This window comes from Daphnia pulicaria, chromosome 2 (genome assembly GCF_021234035.1).
Source record: "Daphnia pulicaria isolate SC F1-1A chromosome 2, SC_F0-13Bv2, whole genome shotgun sequence".
NCBI classification, from domain to species: Eukaryota; Metazoa; Arthropoda; class Branchiopoda; order Diplostraca; family Daphniidae; genus Daphnia; species Daphnia pulicaria.
This window is the reverse complement of record NC_060914.1, coordinates 1,187,378-1,204,463: the sequence shown is the minus strand read 5'-3', so window position 1 is coordinate 1,204,463 and position 17,086 is coordinate 1,187,378. Positions and strand designations below refer to the sequence as shown.

At 39.8% G+C, this 17,086-nt stretch overlaps 6 protein-coding genes across 9 annotated transcripts; 3 read left to right on the top strand and 3 right to left on the bottom strand.

Moving 5' to 3' along the window:
* The first annotated feature begins 546 nt into the window (after nt 1-546).
* On the top strand, nt 547-2,438 carry LOC124327194 (IST1 homolog). 2 transcript variants are annotated; one of them, XM_046786152.1, is made up of 6 exons: nt 547-724; nt 853-916; nt 981-1,087; nt 1,154-1,545; nt 1,605-2,001; nt 2,094-2,122. In XM_046786152.1, exons 2-6 carry the CDS (start codon nt 870-872, stop codon nt 2,096-2,098), a joined length of 948 nt encoding a protein of 315 aa, XP_046642108.1. In that variant the 5' UTR covers nt 547-724; nt 853-869; the 3' UTR covers nt 2,099-2,122. The 2 variants fall into 2 exon arrangements, with proteins under 2 accessions (XP_046642108.1, XP_046642107.1); XM_046786151.1 differs by having other exon boundaries at nt 549-724; nt 1,605-2,027; nt 2,094-2,438.
* LOC124327300 (ras-related protein Rab-39B-like) lies at nt 2,434-4,087 on the bottom strand. 2 transcript variants are annotated; one of them, XM_046786299.1, is made up of 7 exons: nt 3,839-4,087; nt 3,463-3,556; nt 3,348-3,394; nt 3,062-3,284; nt 2,946-3,008; nt 2,747-2,875; nt 2,434-2,682 (listed from the first exon to the last, which is right to left on the bottom strand). In XM_046786299.1, the coding sequence occupies exons 1-6, from the start codon at nt 3,944-3,946 to the stop codon at nt 2,766-2,768; spliced, it is 645 nt and encodes a 214-aa protein (XP_046642255.1). In that variant the 5' UTR covers nt 3,947-4,087; the 3' UTR covers nt 2,434-2,682; nt 2,747-2,765. The 2 variants fall into 2 exon arrangements, with proteins under 2 accessions (XP_046642255.1, XP_046642254.1); XM_046786298.1 differs by having other exon boundaries at nt 2,434-2,875.
* Nucleotides 4,088-4,306: 219 nt separating this feature from the next.
* Nucleotides 4,307-5,994, top strand: LOC124327276 (nicotinamide N-methyltransferase-like). The gene is made up of 5 exons (XM_046786270.1): nt 4,307-4,401; nt 4,769-4,940; nt 5,074-5,293; nt 5,354-5,588; nt 5,658-5,994. The coding sequence occupies exons 2-5, from the start codon at nt 4,796-4,798 to the stop codon at nt 5,859-5,861; spliced, it is 804 nt and encodes a 267-aa protein (XP_046642226.1). The 5' UTR covers nt 4,307-4,401; nt 4,769-4,795; the 3' UTR covers nt 5,862-5,994.
* A 538-nt stretch (nt 5,995-6,532) lies between these two features.
* LOC124327162 (4-coumarate--CoA ligase 1-like) lies at nt 6,533-8,918 on the top strand. The gene is made up of 11 exons (XM_046786091.1): nt 6,533-6,623; nt 6,687-6,866; nt 6,932-7,064; nt 7,132-7,294; nt 7,352-7,525; nt 7,632-7,716; nt 7,783-7,844; nt 7,931-8,032; nt 8,110-8,232; nt 8,297-8,465; nt 8,681-8,918. The coding sequence occupies exons 1-11, from the start codon at nt 6,578-6,580 to the stop codon at nt 8,821-8,823; spliced, it is 1,380 nt and encodes a 459-aa protein (XP_046642047.1). The 5' UTR covers nt 6,533-6,577; the 3' UTR covers nt 8,824-8,918.
* Nucleotides 8,919-8,975: 57 nt separating this feature from the next.
* On the bottom strand, nt 8,976-10,034 carry LOC124327330. The gene is made up of 5 exons (XM_046786339.1): nt 9,930-10,034; nt 9,670-9,855; nt 9,457-9,541; nt 9,265-9,383; nt 8,976-9,175 (listed from the first exon to the last, which is right to left on the bottom strand). The coding sequence occupies exons 1-5, from the start codon at nt 9,948-9,950 to the stop codon at nt 9,131-9,133; spliced, it is 456 nt and encodes a 151-aa protein (XP_046642295.1). The 5' UTR covers nt 9,951-10,034; the 3' UTR covers nt 8,976-9,130.
* A 356-nt stretch (nt 10,035-10,390) lies between these two features.
* LOC124326986 (ATP-dependent translocase ABCB1-like) lies at nt 10,391-15,685 on the bottom strand. Of its 2 annotated transcripts, none has more exons than XM_046785742.1 (7): nt 14,370-15,685; nt 14,163-14,298; nt 13,998-14,098; nt 12,750-13,936; nt 12,547-12,683; nt 12,044-12,487; nt 10,391-11,971 (listed from the first exon to the last, which is right to left on the bottom strand). In XM_046785742.1, exons 1-7 carry the CDS (start codon nt 14,693-14,695, stop codon nt 10,397-10,399), a joined length of 3,906 nt encoding a protein of 1,301 aa, XP_046641698.1. In that variant the 5' UTR covers nt 14,696-15,685; the 3' UTR covers nt 10,391-10,396. The 2 variants fall into 2 exon arrangements, with proteins under 2 accessions (XP_046641698.1, XP_046641699.1); XM_046785743.1 differs by having other exon boundaries at nt 15,405-15,684.
* Between the last annotated feature and the right edge of the window lie 1,401 nt (nt 15,686-17,086).

The following is a 17,086-nucleotide window of genomic DNA, read 5'->3' as shown; positions in this document are numbered from 1 at the left end:
CGTATTTTCAAAGAAAAAACGTTTCTGTATTTTTTTTAAAATTAATATAAAAAAAAAGATGTAACATCGATCACCGTTCAACACCGGTGACCGGTCTCTATCTTTCTGATTGTTCTTCTGTGCTGGCTATGGCTTGATTGGCTTCTATTTTTTCGTAGAATTTCGCATGAAATCATTGCGAATAATAGATTTTTATCGCAGAGGAGATAGTTGCGCATAAAATTCCTTTCGATTGAATCATCAAGCCATTAGCAATGATTGAAATGTCAACTCTTATCGAGGGAGATAACAAAGATGAAAGATCAAATATATAAAGAAGCAGGTGTATAATAAGATAACAGATATTCATGCAACTTCCCGTTTATTATGACTAAAAATTAAGAAATAAAAAAAAATAAAATACTTGCCCATTTACATGACTTAATCTATTTTATCGCACTGTATGCCTGTATCTGTATCCTGTTCCTGTTTGTTTTTTTCCTGTATGGTTTCGCGCGACATCTAGTGGGATCTAGTGAGAAGAGACTTCTATTTTGACACAATCTAACGATTCAAGAGTGCAGACTGCATTTGTATTTTGTTGTTTTTCTGTAGCAATAGCTAACAGGTCTGTCAGTGACACTCTCTAATCAAATTGTTTTCCTTTTTTGTGAAGTAAAGTTAACTATACGTCATTTTAAAGTTCGCTTCAACTGTTTCGAACTGTCTTTATTCTATAATAAAGGTAAGTTTTTGTTGTCACACCTAACATAGTATCCATCCAGTGTTGTAAATGATGACTCATGTGTTGCGAAATCTCAGGATTCCCGAGTCCCGACTATCTTTCATTTGATTTCGTTTTATTTCATATAGATCATTAAGCATTCATCATGTTTGAAAGTGGACCCAACTACAGTAAACTAAAAACCAACCTGAGGTTAACTTTATTTTTTATACTTTTTTGACTTTTATAATAAATTAAAGAATTTTTTGTCATTTAGATTGGCAGTCAATCGTCTCAAGCTTCTGGAGAAGAAAAATACTGAGCTTGCATTAAAGGCCCGCAAGGAAATAGCAGATTACATTGCTGCTGGCAAAGCTGAAAGAGGTTACAATACTTTTCTTTCAACCTGTTATTGTTCTAGTATTTGTCAACATTTCTTTATTTTTCCAGCTAAAATTCGAGTCGAACAAATCATTAGGGAGGATTACTTAGTTGAAGCCATGGAAATACTTGAAATGTACTGTGACTTGCTACTTGCCAGATTTGGACTTGTACAACAAATGAAAACTTTAGATGAAGGGTTGTCAGAGGCCATCTCAAGCCTAATCTGGGTAGCACCCCGAATGCTAGCTGATGTGGCTGAATTGAAAATTATTGCAGAGCAATTAGGTGTTAAGTACGGTAAACCGTACAGTTTAGCTTGTCGCGATAATGCCATAGGCACCGTTGCTCCAAAACTGATGCACAAACTCAGTGTACAAGCTCCACCGAAAATTTTAGTTGAGAAATACTTGATTGAAATCGCCAAAAACTACAACGTTTTCTACGAACCGGATCCTCAGGTAATGAACCATTGTCTCATAAATCAATTCGTTTTGTTATTGTGGTTGTTTAAAAACAGATAATGCGAGAAGCAGCGGCTGCTGAAGAAGCTCTTTTAATCGATTTCAACGCGACTGAAGCAGGAAAAATGGGTGGGGCAGTTGGTTGGGTTCATCCAGGGCAGCCTGTTGCTGGAGCAGTTGGAGGACCACCTCAAGGCTGGATGCCACCTCCCCAGGCAGGTTACGCTCCTTATCCAGGTGGTGCATACGGACCACCGATGGGTGTTATGTCACCACCTCCGCCATATGGGTATCCATTGCCGCCAAGTTACCAACAAGAAGAAAAACCGCCCTTAGCATCGGCTCCTCATCCAGTGACTGATGAAAAGAAACCATCGTCGTTTAATATCCCACCAAACAATCTGGGAGGGAACAGCAACTCATCCTCAAAAGATAACTCACCTACTGGAAATAGTAAACCGCTAAACACAAATTTACAAGTAGTTTGTTCAACTAATAATTGTTATTAAGAAACGCTGGTTAAAAATTATTTACTTAAATGACAGATTAACCAGCATCCGAAACCAAGTCCCCGAACAAAACTGAATAGTCCACCGTCAGATATGGATCTTCCTGATCTACCGTCTGTCCCAGAAGATAATTTGAATGGACCTGGCGGGAAAGATGCAGATGACGACATTGATTTTGACGATCTTACTCGCCGTTTCGAGGACTTGAAGAAAAAGAAGTGAATCTTTGTCTTAACCTGCCTGAAAGATGTTATTTCTGAGTATACCGTCAGTCGATTTCCAAACGACATTGTAGTTTCTCTAAGGAAATCGGTTGCCTAATTATCTTTATATCCTTGCGTTTCCTGATACATTAATCAATACAAAATTTCTTACGTCCAATATCAATTTTATATTTTGTACGTCATTGAGGCGTACTATTAAGGTCTCGCACACTTTTAAGAAGAATCACGAAGCATAATAAGGGATTCAAATGCTACAGGTTGAGGACGAAACGTGATCACGTAATTATAATAGCAATTAGAATCTTGCTGAGGAGCATCTCCACTATGAATAATGGTAAAGGTGAACATCAAAATAAGATTGAGCCTATGCAGTCGTTGGTTAAATTTACTGTACAAGTTTGCTATAGAATAATGTTGAAAATTGTCATGTCATATGTAAATGTACAAGGTCTAAAAAAGGGGTACTCAGGAAGAACGGATTCATTCAGCAACATGAAGTCTTAGCAGCTTCGGCTTCTACAAGACCGTAATCTCGGCCCGCTCGTCGGTAACCGGCTTTAACACCGTCCCAGCCGTCGTGAATTGAATATTCCCCTATGCAATAGGAATAATTTGTACATATGTTTAGTGAGATTTTAGAATATAAAAATTTAAAACACCGTACCTAATTGAACGCGGTTGTAAATTTCTTGGCCTACAATACGGAACGCTTCTTCAACATTTTCACCTACAAAATTGAATGTATAACGACGTACTGAATATGATTGAGATTAGATTTACCTGTTTTGGCAGAGGTTTCAACAAATGGCATTTCATTGAAATTAGCAAACCTTTCAGCTTCTTCACTGGAAACTTCTCTTTGCTCTTTCAAATCCAGTTTACATCCAACAAGGATAAAAACTGCTCTGTGTGGCTCAATATGCATTTTGGCTTCATTCATCCAGGCAGGAACATTTTCAAAACTTTTTCTGCAGCAAATGTCAAAGACTAAAAGAACTCCAACCTGAAAAAGAAATTGGTTGAATATAGTGATCTTTTTCTAAAGGATGAATTAAACAAACTGTACCGAATTTCTGAAGTAAGATTTGGTGATTGATCGAAATCTTTCTTGGCCTATAGCAATAAAAGAACACAACACTTTAATATTGAATATGTAGCTTTAATACTTGTTCATTTTGTACCTGCGGTATCCCATAATTGCAGTTTTATCCTTGTACCATCTTCAACCTGCAATAATCGTGCGAAGAAATCAACCCCCACTGTAGGGTCAGAGACCTATAGATAAAACACAAAATCAAAATTCCATTTCACTCTAGATATTTATCTGCAATGACTAAGCCTAAATACAATTGACCTTTGCTACTGTTATAATAAAAGACATGCACTTACTCAACAACAAATAAAGGCAACTTACAAAATATTGCTCTTCAAATCACTTAAATCACACATGGAAAAAAATTTGATTAAAAGAAGGACTTAGACTGAAATAAAAATATCAAGTATGCATCTAACGACGCATTTAAACAATGAAAACACAGGCAGATGTTACATAGTTACCTCTGCAAATCTCCCATCAGTAAAATACTTGAGCAGTGAACTTTTGCCAACAGTACTGTTTCCAATTATAATGATTCTGAACTGATAGTCAAAGATTGGCTCAACCATTTTGTCGTGAGTGTAATTCCTTTATGACAACTAACTGCTGGCAGAATTTGTATGTCTAGTTCTCACCAAACATAAGGCTTGCATGATGTCGAGAGAAAAAATTCTGATAGTAAACACGAGCTTCCCATCCCCCGATTACCACCCAAGCTCAAGGACTCTTGTTTGCGACTCACTCTTTCATTCGTGTATTTGTCCTTGACCCATAAAAGCCTTCCCAAATCAGTAAATAAATTAGTAATTTAATCCTACCCTTTTCCCTTAACAATTACATGGATCGATTGTAAATGTAAATATAGAAAATTAGATTCAAGACATGCAATTTTACCACTGCGGCAATCCTGCGACCAAGTGAGTGGTTTCGGCAACAAATCCAGACGGACAGCTAACGTTTTGCTTAAATATTTTTATCAGTTTGTGAATTGTATAGTGAACTAGTGAACAGTGAAGTAATAGCGGTAAATAAACGCCTCCTTTTACGTTACGTTGTGTGATTTTTAAAAATTTGAGTGCGTCGTTCGTTGACGTCGTGATCCTTATCGTGCGGTTGTTTTTTACATATTATTCAAATTGCCGTTGTTTCTAAAACAATCAAGGAAAATGGAGGTTATCAAGCAAATAACCAAAATGGATTTTTTCTGCTCTTTTCTTCATGAAACTACTTATTTGTAAAACTAGCACAAACGTTCATGTCTAACCTGCGTCATTTAATCAAATTGCTTTATTGATTGTAACAACTCAACTGGCGAGTAGCGCCAGTCTTCCGGTCTTCTGTATGGTTTCTTCTGATGACCTTACTTATTTGTTCACTCTTTAATCAAATAGAATGGGTGAGGAAGCCTTGGCAGTAATATGGCAAGCAAAGAAGAGAACAAAACGTTGAGTCAGGTGTACCAAGAGGAATTTCAACCGGATTATTACATTAATCGATATTATTCGGGCATAGATGCTGGAAACGAGTTCTGTCTAAAGAATCTTCATCAATTCTTTGAACAAGGTAAAACAGTGCCCATCAATTACTTGAACTAAAATGCACAGTAAACGTGCAATGACGACCGTAAAAATTTGCGCAAAAGATTTTATTGCGTATTAACAAATCATAAATACACTTAAAAACTTAATTGATGCAGAATGTGGGGAAAATAAAAACAGGAAAAAAGTTTTGGAAGTTGGTTCGGGACCTGTACCACTTTACGTAATGTCAGCAAGTCGTTGGAGTAATTCAATTGTCTGTAGCGACTTCCTCCAACAAAACAGAGAAAAGTTGACCCAATGGCTCTCAGATGGACGGGAGGCTGACGAGATTTGGTCATCGTATGCTCTTTATGTTGCACAATTGGAGTCTGAAAGGTAACATGGAATTTAAACATTCTTAATTTCTTTCACCAAAACGTTTTGTGTCGATACTAGTGCCGATAAAGAATCCGCATTTCTCGTTTTGGACCGCGTCCGTCATTCCGTTCGATGTGTAATACCGTGTGACGTGCTGCAAAGTGATCCGATTTTGGGCCACACAGAGTCCCCATTCGACATCATCATTTCGGTATTTTGTCTTGAATGCGCCGTATCATCCCCAAAAGAATATCCGAGTACTGTCTCCAATGTAGTCCGCCTCTTGAATCCTTCTGGACACCTCATCATGATGGTAAACATTACCTGGTATATCATTCCTAAGGCAATACATTTTTCTAACATTTCTTTTATTCATACACAGGGAGGATTAGAAGGTGAACATTACTTTATTCGAGACCGAAAGATTCCAAGGATCAAACTCACTCGGGAGATGATCAACTTGGCCTTGCAAAATGCAGGGTGTGAAATTGTTACCTGGCATGAATTACCGCGAAATTTACGGCCTCCGGAACTTCCGATTGATTACACAGCAATGTTCTTTTGTGTAGCCAAGAAAATATGTTGATTTGAAATTTTTGTTAACAGAAAACCCATGAGAAATGTAAAAATAACAAGTTTGTTTTACCATCAAGGATCTTTCCCTTATACCTGCAGGGTAACAGAAGGAGTTGAGGAATAAAGTTGTTTAGCGAATATAATGGTACCGTGTTCAACTTTAGTAACATGACAAAAACATACAGAAATAAAAGTGTCATGGTTCTTGGAAGGATTTGATCGAGAAATGTAACATTAAAAACTAGCTATAGTATAAATAATGTGACAACTTATCGACAGTTTAGTGATCGCTGCCGTTGAGTGGGAAGCTTTTCTATTCTCGTAATAGAGAAATCTATAAATGGCCCAAGTAGAAAATAAAGTTCTGCTTCCTAACATCCAACGGAATGTAGAAGATGAATTTCCAAACCAACGCATTTCTGATTTTCTCGTCGCGGAAGTTGAGAAACTTAAGGAACGTTACGGCGATGAGCAACTTTTTGTAAGTCGTTTCAGTTCAAAAATTCTCTTACCATGTCCGCCGTATTTTACCAGTCTAATGATCCCTACATCTTGGTGTTTCAGACGGACTGGAACACAGGATCATGCGTGACATCCAGTCAGCTGATTGAAGATGCTTACAAAATCGCTTCAGAGTTTAAGAGAAGAGGCTTTCAACCTGGTGAAGTGATCTCTTGCTTGGTTCACAGTGACGTCAATTATTACAGCTTCCTTTTGGCAACATGGATGTCAGGCTGCATATTGTCTTCTTTACAACACTCGTTCTCCCAAGGTTCACTTACTGTTACATCGTTACGAAAAGTTTGTCAACCATTTTGTTTCCTTTGCACTTTAGATCTTTTGTTGAAATTATTGCAAACTAGTCGTACTCGGCTGCTTCTGTGCGATCAGGAAGGTGCGGAGAGATGCTTGGCTGCTAAAGCTGAATGCAATGAACTAGAAGTGTTCGTTTTGGGCGAGTTCAAGGGCTGCGTTTCTTTCAATCGGCTTATTGAACGGAAGGCTTTTACTATTGGTAAGCCTCCAGATATTTAAAAATCAATATATTTGATATTCACTCCGCCATCACTAATTCCGTAGACGAACTCAAAAGATCCGATCCCTACGACCCGAATGAAACGGTATCCATGGTTTTCTCGAGTGGCACTACGGGAGAACCGAAAGGAATTCTTTTGACGCATTTAAACATTTATAGTTACCTCCTCACTGCAAGGTATGATATCAAATTTAAGCCCTAAACATTTATTCTCATAGTAACAGTTGTATTCTCCTTTTGACAGACCAAACGCTAACAGACCTGGGATGAAAACGCTCTTCGTTCCGCGGATAGGCAATGTCATGGGTCTCGTGTTTGGTCTGAGAGGTGCGCTTATTTACACTAAAACATACCTGATGTCTTCCTACAAGGACGAGTGGTTATTCCAAGCCATTGAGGAAATCAAAGTATGAAAAATTGGGCGTTCCATTGACCTTTTCTTAATTTCTTTTTGCGACATCAAGCCGGAACGCGCTATGCTCTACTTACCTCACATATTGGCCATAACTAAACATCCCAAATCAGAAGCGAGCGACTTGTCTAGTATTGAAGCCGTATTTACAGCCGGAATGTCAGTTAGCAAGAACTTGCAACAAAAATTCTTTCTAAAACTACCTTCGCTGAAGACCTTTTTTATGGTGAGTCAATTATAGTCAATAAGTTAAATTGGTCAACTAAGTGAATAAGCAGCGAGGCAAAGCTTGTTTTCTAAAAATGATAAAACTCTAACAATGTTAAGTACAGTTTTACGGTATGACTGAACTTGCCATTGCGACAATGCGGCCCTTCAGCGATTATGAGCAAAACATTCACCGCGTCGAAGTGCTAAGTAAGAATCATTTACACTAATTTGGAAAATATTTAATAACCTCGGTGAATCGTTGCCATATTTTAGAAGAAAACCATCGTTCTAAACCAGAGTCAATTGGGCAATTGTGTCCAATGAATCAAATGAAGGTAGGCATTAATGCTATAGGTGCCGCCGTGCCGGTGTAAATGTGTACATTAAAAGTCAAGTAATTAAACTCAGGTCTCTATCTCAGGTCGTGGATGAATGTACGCGAGAAATGTTGGGACCAAACCAAGCAGGTGAGTTGTGCTTTAAAGGGCCTTCCGTGTTCAAAGGATATTGGAATAATCCAGAGGTACTACATATAAGCGTTGCACTCATTTACAAGTTTAGAGTTGCCTGGAAATGATTTTTCTAAATATTCTTAATCAGGCAACGGCTGATATCATAATTGACGGATGGCTCCACACAGGCGATATCGGCTACTACGATAACGAAGGAGACATATTTTACGCCCGGAGAAGCAAAGAATTAATCAAATATCTCGGCCATCACGTATACACGAAAATAAATGATGAGCTTACGTGTTGGAGATATAGCACTTACATGATTTTGGCAGGTGATTCCATCCCAGCTCGAGACGATTTTGAAATCTCACCCAGGAGTCGAGGACGCTGCAGTCGTGGGAATCAAGTGTGAAGATTGCGGCGAATTGCCCATGGCGTATGCCATGAAGAAACCCGGATATGATAAACTGGAAGCAACCAAGCTGATCAACTTTTTACACAGTGCGTTGTCCTGTCACACGGACTCCATATGTTACTCGTACTCGTTAGATTAGATACAGTACACTCGTCTTTCCAACTGCTCACGTGCGACTCGAGTTCGTCTGCTCCACTGGCTGCTCACACGCCATCTAAGAATCGCCCCTGACAACTATTACTATTATTTAGAAAACCACTGTAGAATAATAATAAAGTATAATTTTTTATTTCAATTTCAGATCGAGTTCACGACGAAGCTATGCTCCGAGGAGGACTTGTGTTTATCGACGAAATTCCTAGAAATGTTATGGGCAAGATTTCTCGCAACCAGTTGCGCGAACGAGCAGAATTAGAGGCGTTACATTTTACGTCATCTCGGTAGTTTGAATTCAGGAAGAGTGAATTGTAATGCGTGCGCTTCTCGAAATGGATATTTCGATCTTTTCTTATTAAGACTTTAGACAAATTTCAATAAAAACCTGTTTTTTCTCTAATTAATTAGTAAGGCTACAATTTTTCTTCTATTTTTTTCCTGTGTGTATTAATTCTTGAAAATTGCAAGTAAAAAAACTACAGATTTTATCCCAATGCAAAAGATTAACCAAAAAACTAAAAATGACTAGGTTGGGCTCGTTGAAGTGTGTGACCACATGCTAAAAAATTGTAACGAAGAACTGTGATTGGCATCATTAGCAAACTGCGTTCACTTTTTCAAAGGCTGGGCAACCATATTTCTGTAATAAAAAAAATAATGCGAAATGATTATACATGTACCTTCTACTCATATTATTACAGAACCATACAAAACAGTTTAAATTATTACCTTCACCGCTGCCGCAGCTTCACTGATAGTAATTTGATCAACTTCTTCGTTTTCGTCAAAGCCCAAAGCCGTCATATTCAATGGCACATTTCGGTCCATATTAATCAGCGTTCTTAGAACTGTATGTCAAGAAGGGTTTGATAGGAAATAAATTTGAAACAAATAATAATAATACAGGATGACTATATATACCTTCGTCGGCGTATTCTGCGTCACGTCCAAGAAAACCGGAATCGCAAAGTTTCTTACCAGCTTTTGCAACAACACATCCTATCTTCTACTCGGAAGAAATGCAATTTTAGCTTCCATAATTGAATTAAGTCGTTTACTACATGCTTGACTCATAACAATATACGCCAATGAATTATTCTAATCAAACTCTATTTGAAATTAGGTATACGTCACCTTAACAAAATTCCTAATTTTCTTCCAGAGATTAGATAAGAAAGAGAAAAAGCCTTCGTCCAGCTCGCCTGCCTCATTCCTCATGGATTTCACCAGTTCTCGGAAAGATTCATCATCGTATTCAGCACTACTCGGAGCTGAAAAGGCTCCGGGATAGTAAGCCGCACAAATAACGACAAGAAGGAGCTGAACATATTAGGATAAATTCAGAAAAAAGTTTTTGCAAAAATTGATTGTGAAATAAATAGAAATTTTTATACCATTTGAACCAAAAGACGCATTTTGAGAACGTGAAATGAGGAGAATTGCAGTTGCGGGTACACAAGAGTCGATGCAGTTCGCTGTTGTATGTCTCAGTTTCAACGGGGACTCTCTTTTTATACTGTTCTTGTGTCAATCGAAAATGGACGTTTGATCAACTGCACACGAGAGATGGCCGCAAAATCTACACAAAAAATGCAAACACACTAACCAATTAGCAATATGTAAATATCTAATCCAGATATTGATGAAATTAACAGGCTGTCATTAGATTGAACGAATATTTGCGTTCGACAACATTGTACCGCAGTATGCAACCATGCGCGATATGACCATGAAATTCAGGAAATGCAAACAGACGATCTAAATTGATTTTGTATTAACCAATTATGTGTTCAAACATCTGACGTAAATTTTTTTTTATTTTCCATCCTTGAAAAAGCATTTTTCTACCAATTTGATTACATTATTGGTTGTTTAAACCCTGTATAGTCCACAACTGGTAGTAAATTCCTTTCAACTGAATCAAATCCTCGTGTTTGCCGTTTTCTTTAATTTGACCTTTATCAACAACCAGGATCTCGTCGACATCCTTGACTGTGCTGAGCCGGTGAGCGATTATAATGCACGTCCGTCCTTGACTTGCACGATCCAGCGCTTCTTGAACGACTTTTTCGCTTTCCGCATCCAGCGCCGAGGTCGCCTCATCCAGCAGAAGGATCCTGGGATGGCGAATGAGCGCCCGTGCGATGGCCACCCGCTGTTTCTGCCCACCGCTCAACTGGGCGCCTCTTTGTCCGACCGCCGTTTCGTACCCGAGTGGTAGAGATTGAATGAAGTTGTGGATGTTGGCTTGTCTGGCGACCTCAATGATTTCTGGCATGGCTATCGTTCGACTCAAATCGCCGTAAGCGATATTCTCCGCAATGGTTCGGTTAAAGAGCACAGGCTCTTGTGACACAATGCCAACATTTGATCGAAGCAAATCAGCCGAGAGGAGAGTGATGTCCTTCCCGTCGACCAAAATACAGCCGGAATGAGGCTCGTAGAAACGCTGGAGGAGTTGGATGATTGTCGATTTCCCGCAACCGCTGTGGCCGACAAGGGCCACTGTCCGGCCAGGTAAGATGGTGGTGGATAAGCCTCTCAGAACAGAGACATCCGCCCTTGTTGGATAACAGAAATGGACGTCGTGTAATTCCACTTTTCCTTCGACGATTAAATTTTTAGGTTGCGGTGGAGAGATGTTTGTTTTCGGAGTCGCAAAATTGCCTTCAATGAGATGGAAAATTCTTTTGGCCGCTGTTTTGGCACGGCCGTAATTGGGCGTGAATGCAAGTGTCTGTCCAACCATCTCCATGCCAAACACAAGCGCTTCACAGATTTTGAAGACTTCTTTGTAAGCCAAGCCTTCGTTTTGAATTAAATAGCCGCCGTAGGACATGCAGACGACTGATGCGAAGCACGACATGTTGCACGTTAATCCGAAAATCAGCGCACGGACGTGTGTCAGTTTCTTGGCAACCTTGTAGGGCTCGTGGAGGGAATCCATGTATTTGGCATTAAAAGTTTCTTCAAGACCGAGGCTGGCTACTGTCCGGATATTGGAAATGGCTTCAGTCGCCAGCCGAGTGGATCGTTCCAGAGCTTTTGCCTTTTTCGCATTCTGACCCATGTTCATTTTGACTTCCAGGAGGCCCGACAAGAGGACAATGGGTACGAATATGCCGCTAGCTAACGCTAGTTTCCAGTCGTAAACCAGCGACAGTGTCAGGGCAAATAAAATGCTGACTGAAACCTGAACGAGGAGGCCTATTCTTGCTCCAGTAGCTCCTTGGATGGCCGAAGAGTCACCGGAGAGTCGAACACACAACGAGCCGACGGAATTTTCGAGTTGATCGAACCAGCCAATCTCTTTCCAAAGGATAGATCGGAAAGAAAGTGTCCTCAAGCGGAAAGTCAGCTTCTCTCCAGCGATGGTTAACATGAAGGTCTGCATAAAAGCGCCCAAACCGGTACCCAACGCGATACCCAAGAAAATCTAAAAATTTATAAAAATTTCGTTTAATCAAAAGTTTAATTTTCAATAGTTGGTAAAAATAGATGTAATTACCAGTGCAAGAGTATTGTTCGACTGCTTTGCTTCGTCTACCGGAAGGGACGGATCAAGTAAACCCATTAGTTCGCCGTACACCATCGCATAGACCGGGGTGCTCAATCCGAGTAGGGCTGAACCGATCACACCCAAAGTTATGTATACCCATTCGGGTTTGTTCAATTTCAATATTTCCCACATGGAAATATCCTTGTCTTTGTTGACAGACTGCAGCGGAAGAGGTTGCTGTGTAGAAATGTTAGTTTTCTCTTCTGTTTGCGGCTGAGTTATTGGCGAAATTTGGGATAATGCGTCCGTGTTTGAATTGTCTTGTTCCAGAGGTTCTAAGTTGAATTCCTGATGCTCATCTACTTCGTCTGATGTGACATTGTGTTCCTGTGATTCCACTAAACGGTGATAGAGCCCTCTCTTATTCATTAGGCTGTCGTGGTCGCCTTCTTCCTATTAAAAACGATTTTCATTTATCAATAACCATTGAACATAAAACCAAATACATTTACTTGAATCACTCCGCTGTTGAAAACCAAAATAGAATCGGCATTGCGGATAGTAGTGAGTCGATGGGCAACGATTAGAGTTGTCCGCCCTTGCCTTGCCTGATCTAAAGCTTGTTGAACCACGGCTTCACTATTTGTATCTGAAATAAAAATTTTAAAATAGTTTACCAATTACCGTGGTGAAACTCAAATTTAAAAAAATAAACCTAGGGCTGATGTTGCTTCATCAAATAGCAGAATTTTGGGATTCCGAACGAGGGCACGGGCAATTGCGATCCGCTGTTTCTGACCGCCACTGAGATGAGCACCACGTTCTCCTACTAGCGTGTCGTAACCGTTTGGTAGCGATGCGATGAAATCGTGAGCGTTAGCCTGCCTTGCAGCAAGCTCGACATCTTCTTGTGAAATGCCATCATAGCGAGGATGTCCGTACCGAATATTATCACGTATGCTCATGCTGAACAGTACAGGCTCTTGTCCGACAACGCCAATATTTTCCCGCAACCAGCGCACGTTGAGTTCTTTCACATCATGTCCGTCTATGGTTATTTTGCCTCGAATGGGATCGTAAAATCGTTGCAGTAATTGAATGCAAGTAGATTTACCGCAACCACTTTGTCCAACCAAAGCCACTGTTCTTCCGGCGGCTACTTCAAAGCTGATCTCTCGAAGTATGGGGACATCCGGACGAGATGAATAACTGAAATCGACATTCTCAATTTTGATGTGACCGTGGACGTTTGTCGGGAGTTTCCCAGCCGATGACGAACTGTCTATCTCCGGGATTTGACCGAGGATGTGATAGATACTTCCGGCCGCAACTCGAGCTGTGTTAAAAGCCTCGACGAAAGGGAGCAACTTGCCCAGGTTTAGAGCAGCATAAAGCATGTTGAAAAATACAATGTTCAGCGTCCCAGCGTCGTACTTGCTTGTGTTTTCACCACCGCACGTCGATTCGAGGATGAGTTTGATGCCGTACCAAAATGTTAGCGCATAGCTGGAGTAAGTGAGAATCCACACCAATCCGCTTCCAATTCCTGTGGCAAATCCTCGTTTGATTCCTGCTCTTCGTGCCGGTTTGATGGAAGCTTCGAATCGTTCAACTTCTTTCTCTTGGGCACCAAACATGGTCACGGTTTTTATAGCTCCAATGATCTCTTCGGCTAAACTTCCAGCTGATGCGTAAGCTTCGGACTCTTTGGTTGTGAGAGTGGATTGAATTTTGGCCAGAATTCCGGCGGTGATGGTCAGAATGGGTAAGGCCACTAATGTAATGAGTGCCAACTCCCATCCGAAATAAAAAGCGGCAATAAGAGAGCACAGTGAAATGGAACTGTACGTCAAGAAAAGTCCCACTTTTTCGCCGATTCCATCCTGAATTTTCGTCAAGTCTCTATATAAACCGATTGGAATAAAAATACTTTTCCTGATTTTGATTAATCACTCTTTTATACTCTGAAACCCGAACCGCCAATCCGTCAGTTGTTCTCGAGTCATGCCAACTAATTTCCTGGGCCAAAATGGCTTTCACAACCAAGCTCCGTAATCTGTAAATCTGGTAAGTAAACATCAGCAAAGAACGATTTATAATTTTAAACATAATCAGAATCGTCACTCACTTGGTTCTCAGCTGAGATATTCAGACATGTAATGAATATGAAATTCAGCGAAACTGAGATTAATCCTATAACAGTTGTGCCAATCGCAAAGAGGACGACAGCGTCCATAATATCTCGGCTATCAGGTGTAAATAATCTGCAATTCACGAAAAAAATATAGAATTATTAATTGGGCTTTGATTTAAATGCTTGATCAGTAAAATATACGTGAAAATAGGGACATGTTGGGTTGCATTGGAATGGGATGGGCAAGTCGTTGTGTTGGTGATGTCTGTATTATTTGTTCCGGGATCATAATTTGCAATGATGACGTTGGAAAGGTCTCCCCAAAGGAGTACCATTAGGGGAAGGCATATTCCATTTAATATGGAAGCCGTGACAGATACGGATATCAACATTGCGTCATTCCTCGATGCAAAACGAAAGAGTCGAATAAATTTCACCGGCGCAGTGTTAACGTTATTCTCTTGTGCTAAGACCTTGGTCTTATTTTTTTTTCTTGAAAAGCAATTTTGTTGACATTTACCTGTCATTTCTTCAGAACTCTTAATATATTATTGATAGATTTATTCTAATTTTTAAATTAAGAAATTCCTTAGTAAGGTATATAAAGTCGCGTGGGAAATTATTTTTCACAGAGGTACCTGGAAGAAAAGCGCATCACTTGTGCATGTGTAAAAGTTCCGTTTCCAGAGCTAACTCTAGATAAATTCTGGTCTGATCTGAACGCTCCAATAGCAATGCAACACAATGGTAATGGCAATCATCTAACTAGTCAACATAATCTTATATACACCCAAACATTTCCATTACTGGAAATGGATCAGTTGACGTCCAACTGCGCAATTCTAGAAACGTTTAGGTTACAGTCACGGAAATCTAATTTCCCTTAAATCACGTACATGCGAAACATTAATCCTCAATACGTCCTTTAAAGGAACACCAAGCGTTCAATAAAGCGCAATAAAGCACGTTTTACACGTTGAAATATGAAGTCAGCGTTACATCATTCTCAATAATTTACTTACACTTATTTGGATACAAAATTAGCGCAATTGTTACACATGTATATTAACAGGCGAAGGTAGGCTACTACAACTCAACAAGACACTACGAAAAAGTTTAGGAAACCCAAGGGAAAATATTGCCTTTTTTGCAGAAGCCTATTAATACGTGAAACTTTACTTTTCTAAACTTACAAAAAACTGAAAAATCAAACAAACATAATAATACTGATCACACCTGAGTTTGCCGCATGTTTGATTATCTAATTTAACAGCACTGCATAGATATCTTTTGGGATTGAAGATTATGATACAAATGACATGTTGCACTATCTGTTGCTAGGAGACATCATATACTGTGCTGTACGTACACTCGCTTCCAATAATATGAAGGCCACCGCCAGCGGGATTTATCAACAGACAGCAAAGTAGGCAGGAGCTACGAAATAAAAGGCTTTTTTGCTGACTCATCCCTTAAGTTTATTTTCTTCCTTTAAGAAGCTTAAGTAGGTCTTAAGTCCTAAACATACCGTAAAGGTATGCATGGTTGGCCGATTGGCCGGCGAATACGCCTACGACATCCGCATCATTTAATTTTCTAAGTGACGTGCACGTAGCCATAGAAACATGCTGCCTAGGTAAATACTAATTTAACTCAATGTTTTTTGTCGTGGTTTTAAAATACTATATCTACGTAATAACTCCCGATTATTCCCGTCTCTTTTTTTTTGAAGTCAATTGTTTTTTACACCCGTCCCGATAGCTTCTGACATCTATCAGCCATTGTTATAACTAAAGCCACATGACCAATTTAATTTAATGATCGAAAAGACATGGATGTTACAGGAAAAGGACCAGGCCAAAATCTCATTAAATTACGACAGTGTTTTCTCTATTTTTTTCAAGATAATTTGATTGTTCCTTGTTCGCTTCCTACTTACGACATGCCTATTCAATACACCTATTTTTTTCTTCGGACTAACATTTGAAATTTTGGCGCCTCCAACAGCGGTTACGCATAAACATTCAACGGGACTTGTGGCCTATAGAAGTTTCAAGTGACAAACGAGCGGCAAACACCAACACGACGACGAATGCAGCGGCCAACGGGATGCCTCTTGGTGTGATGATACTTTCACGTCGACAGTCTCTCTACCATTAATCAGTTGGGAAAAGCTTCCATTGGAAATGCAGCGTCACAACAGCTCTTGTCTCTCTTTCAGTCTCCATAATAAATAAAATAGCTACACCATACACCAGCAGGAAGAAGGATTTACAGAGAGCTAGGTGTATCCTACGTTCGTTATTGTTCAGGTTGTCGTCGTGGGACATGTTATAGAGACTGTCTGGCGAGTGAAATACATAGGCCATCCACAAGTTTACGCGTATACTTATAAGTCCGCAATATCTTATTTTCACCCCGGAAAGCAATGAATATCGGATAAGCTGACCGTACCGCCCCTATACCATATGCACAGTCCGTCTTTAATGAAATACATTTCGAATAGAAGTCAGTTTGAAAAGAAAAGAAAGAAACAGTCATTAGTTTTAGCAGGTTTCGAGTAACACAATACGACTCTTTAAAGGCCCATTTCTTTTCCTGTCACCCGAGAAAAAATCTTTGCGCGTCGTTGGCTGTTGCTGGACACGAAACGGACGGTGAGAGACTGTAGCTATAGTTGAAGCTGAGTTGTTCTTATTTCGGCGCTCGGTAATTTATTGCGCCCCATGCCAACTTTCGCCTCCTTCTTTCTTTCTTTTTTGGCTATTGTCTTTGTGTCAGTTTGAGTAGTAGCCTATATGGTCTACGTGGTGGTGGTGGTGGAAAGGCGAGTGCGTGGTTAAGGGAAGATGTAACGAAATCAAGCCGTTAACTTCTCAAAAAGTCTATACATTTTATTCCAGAGGATTTTCACTAGC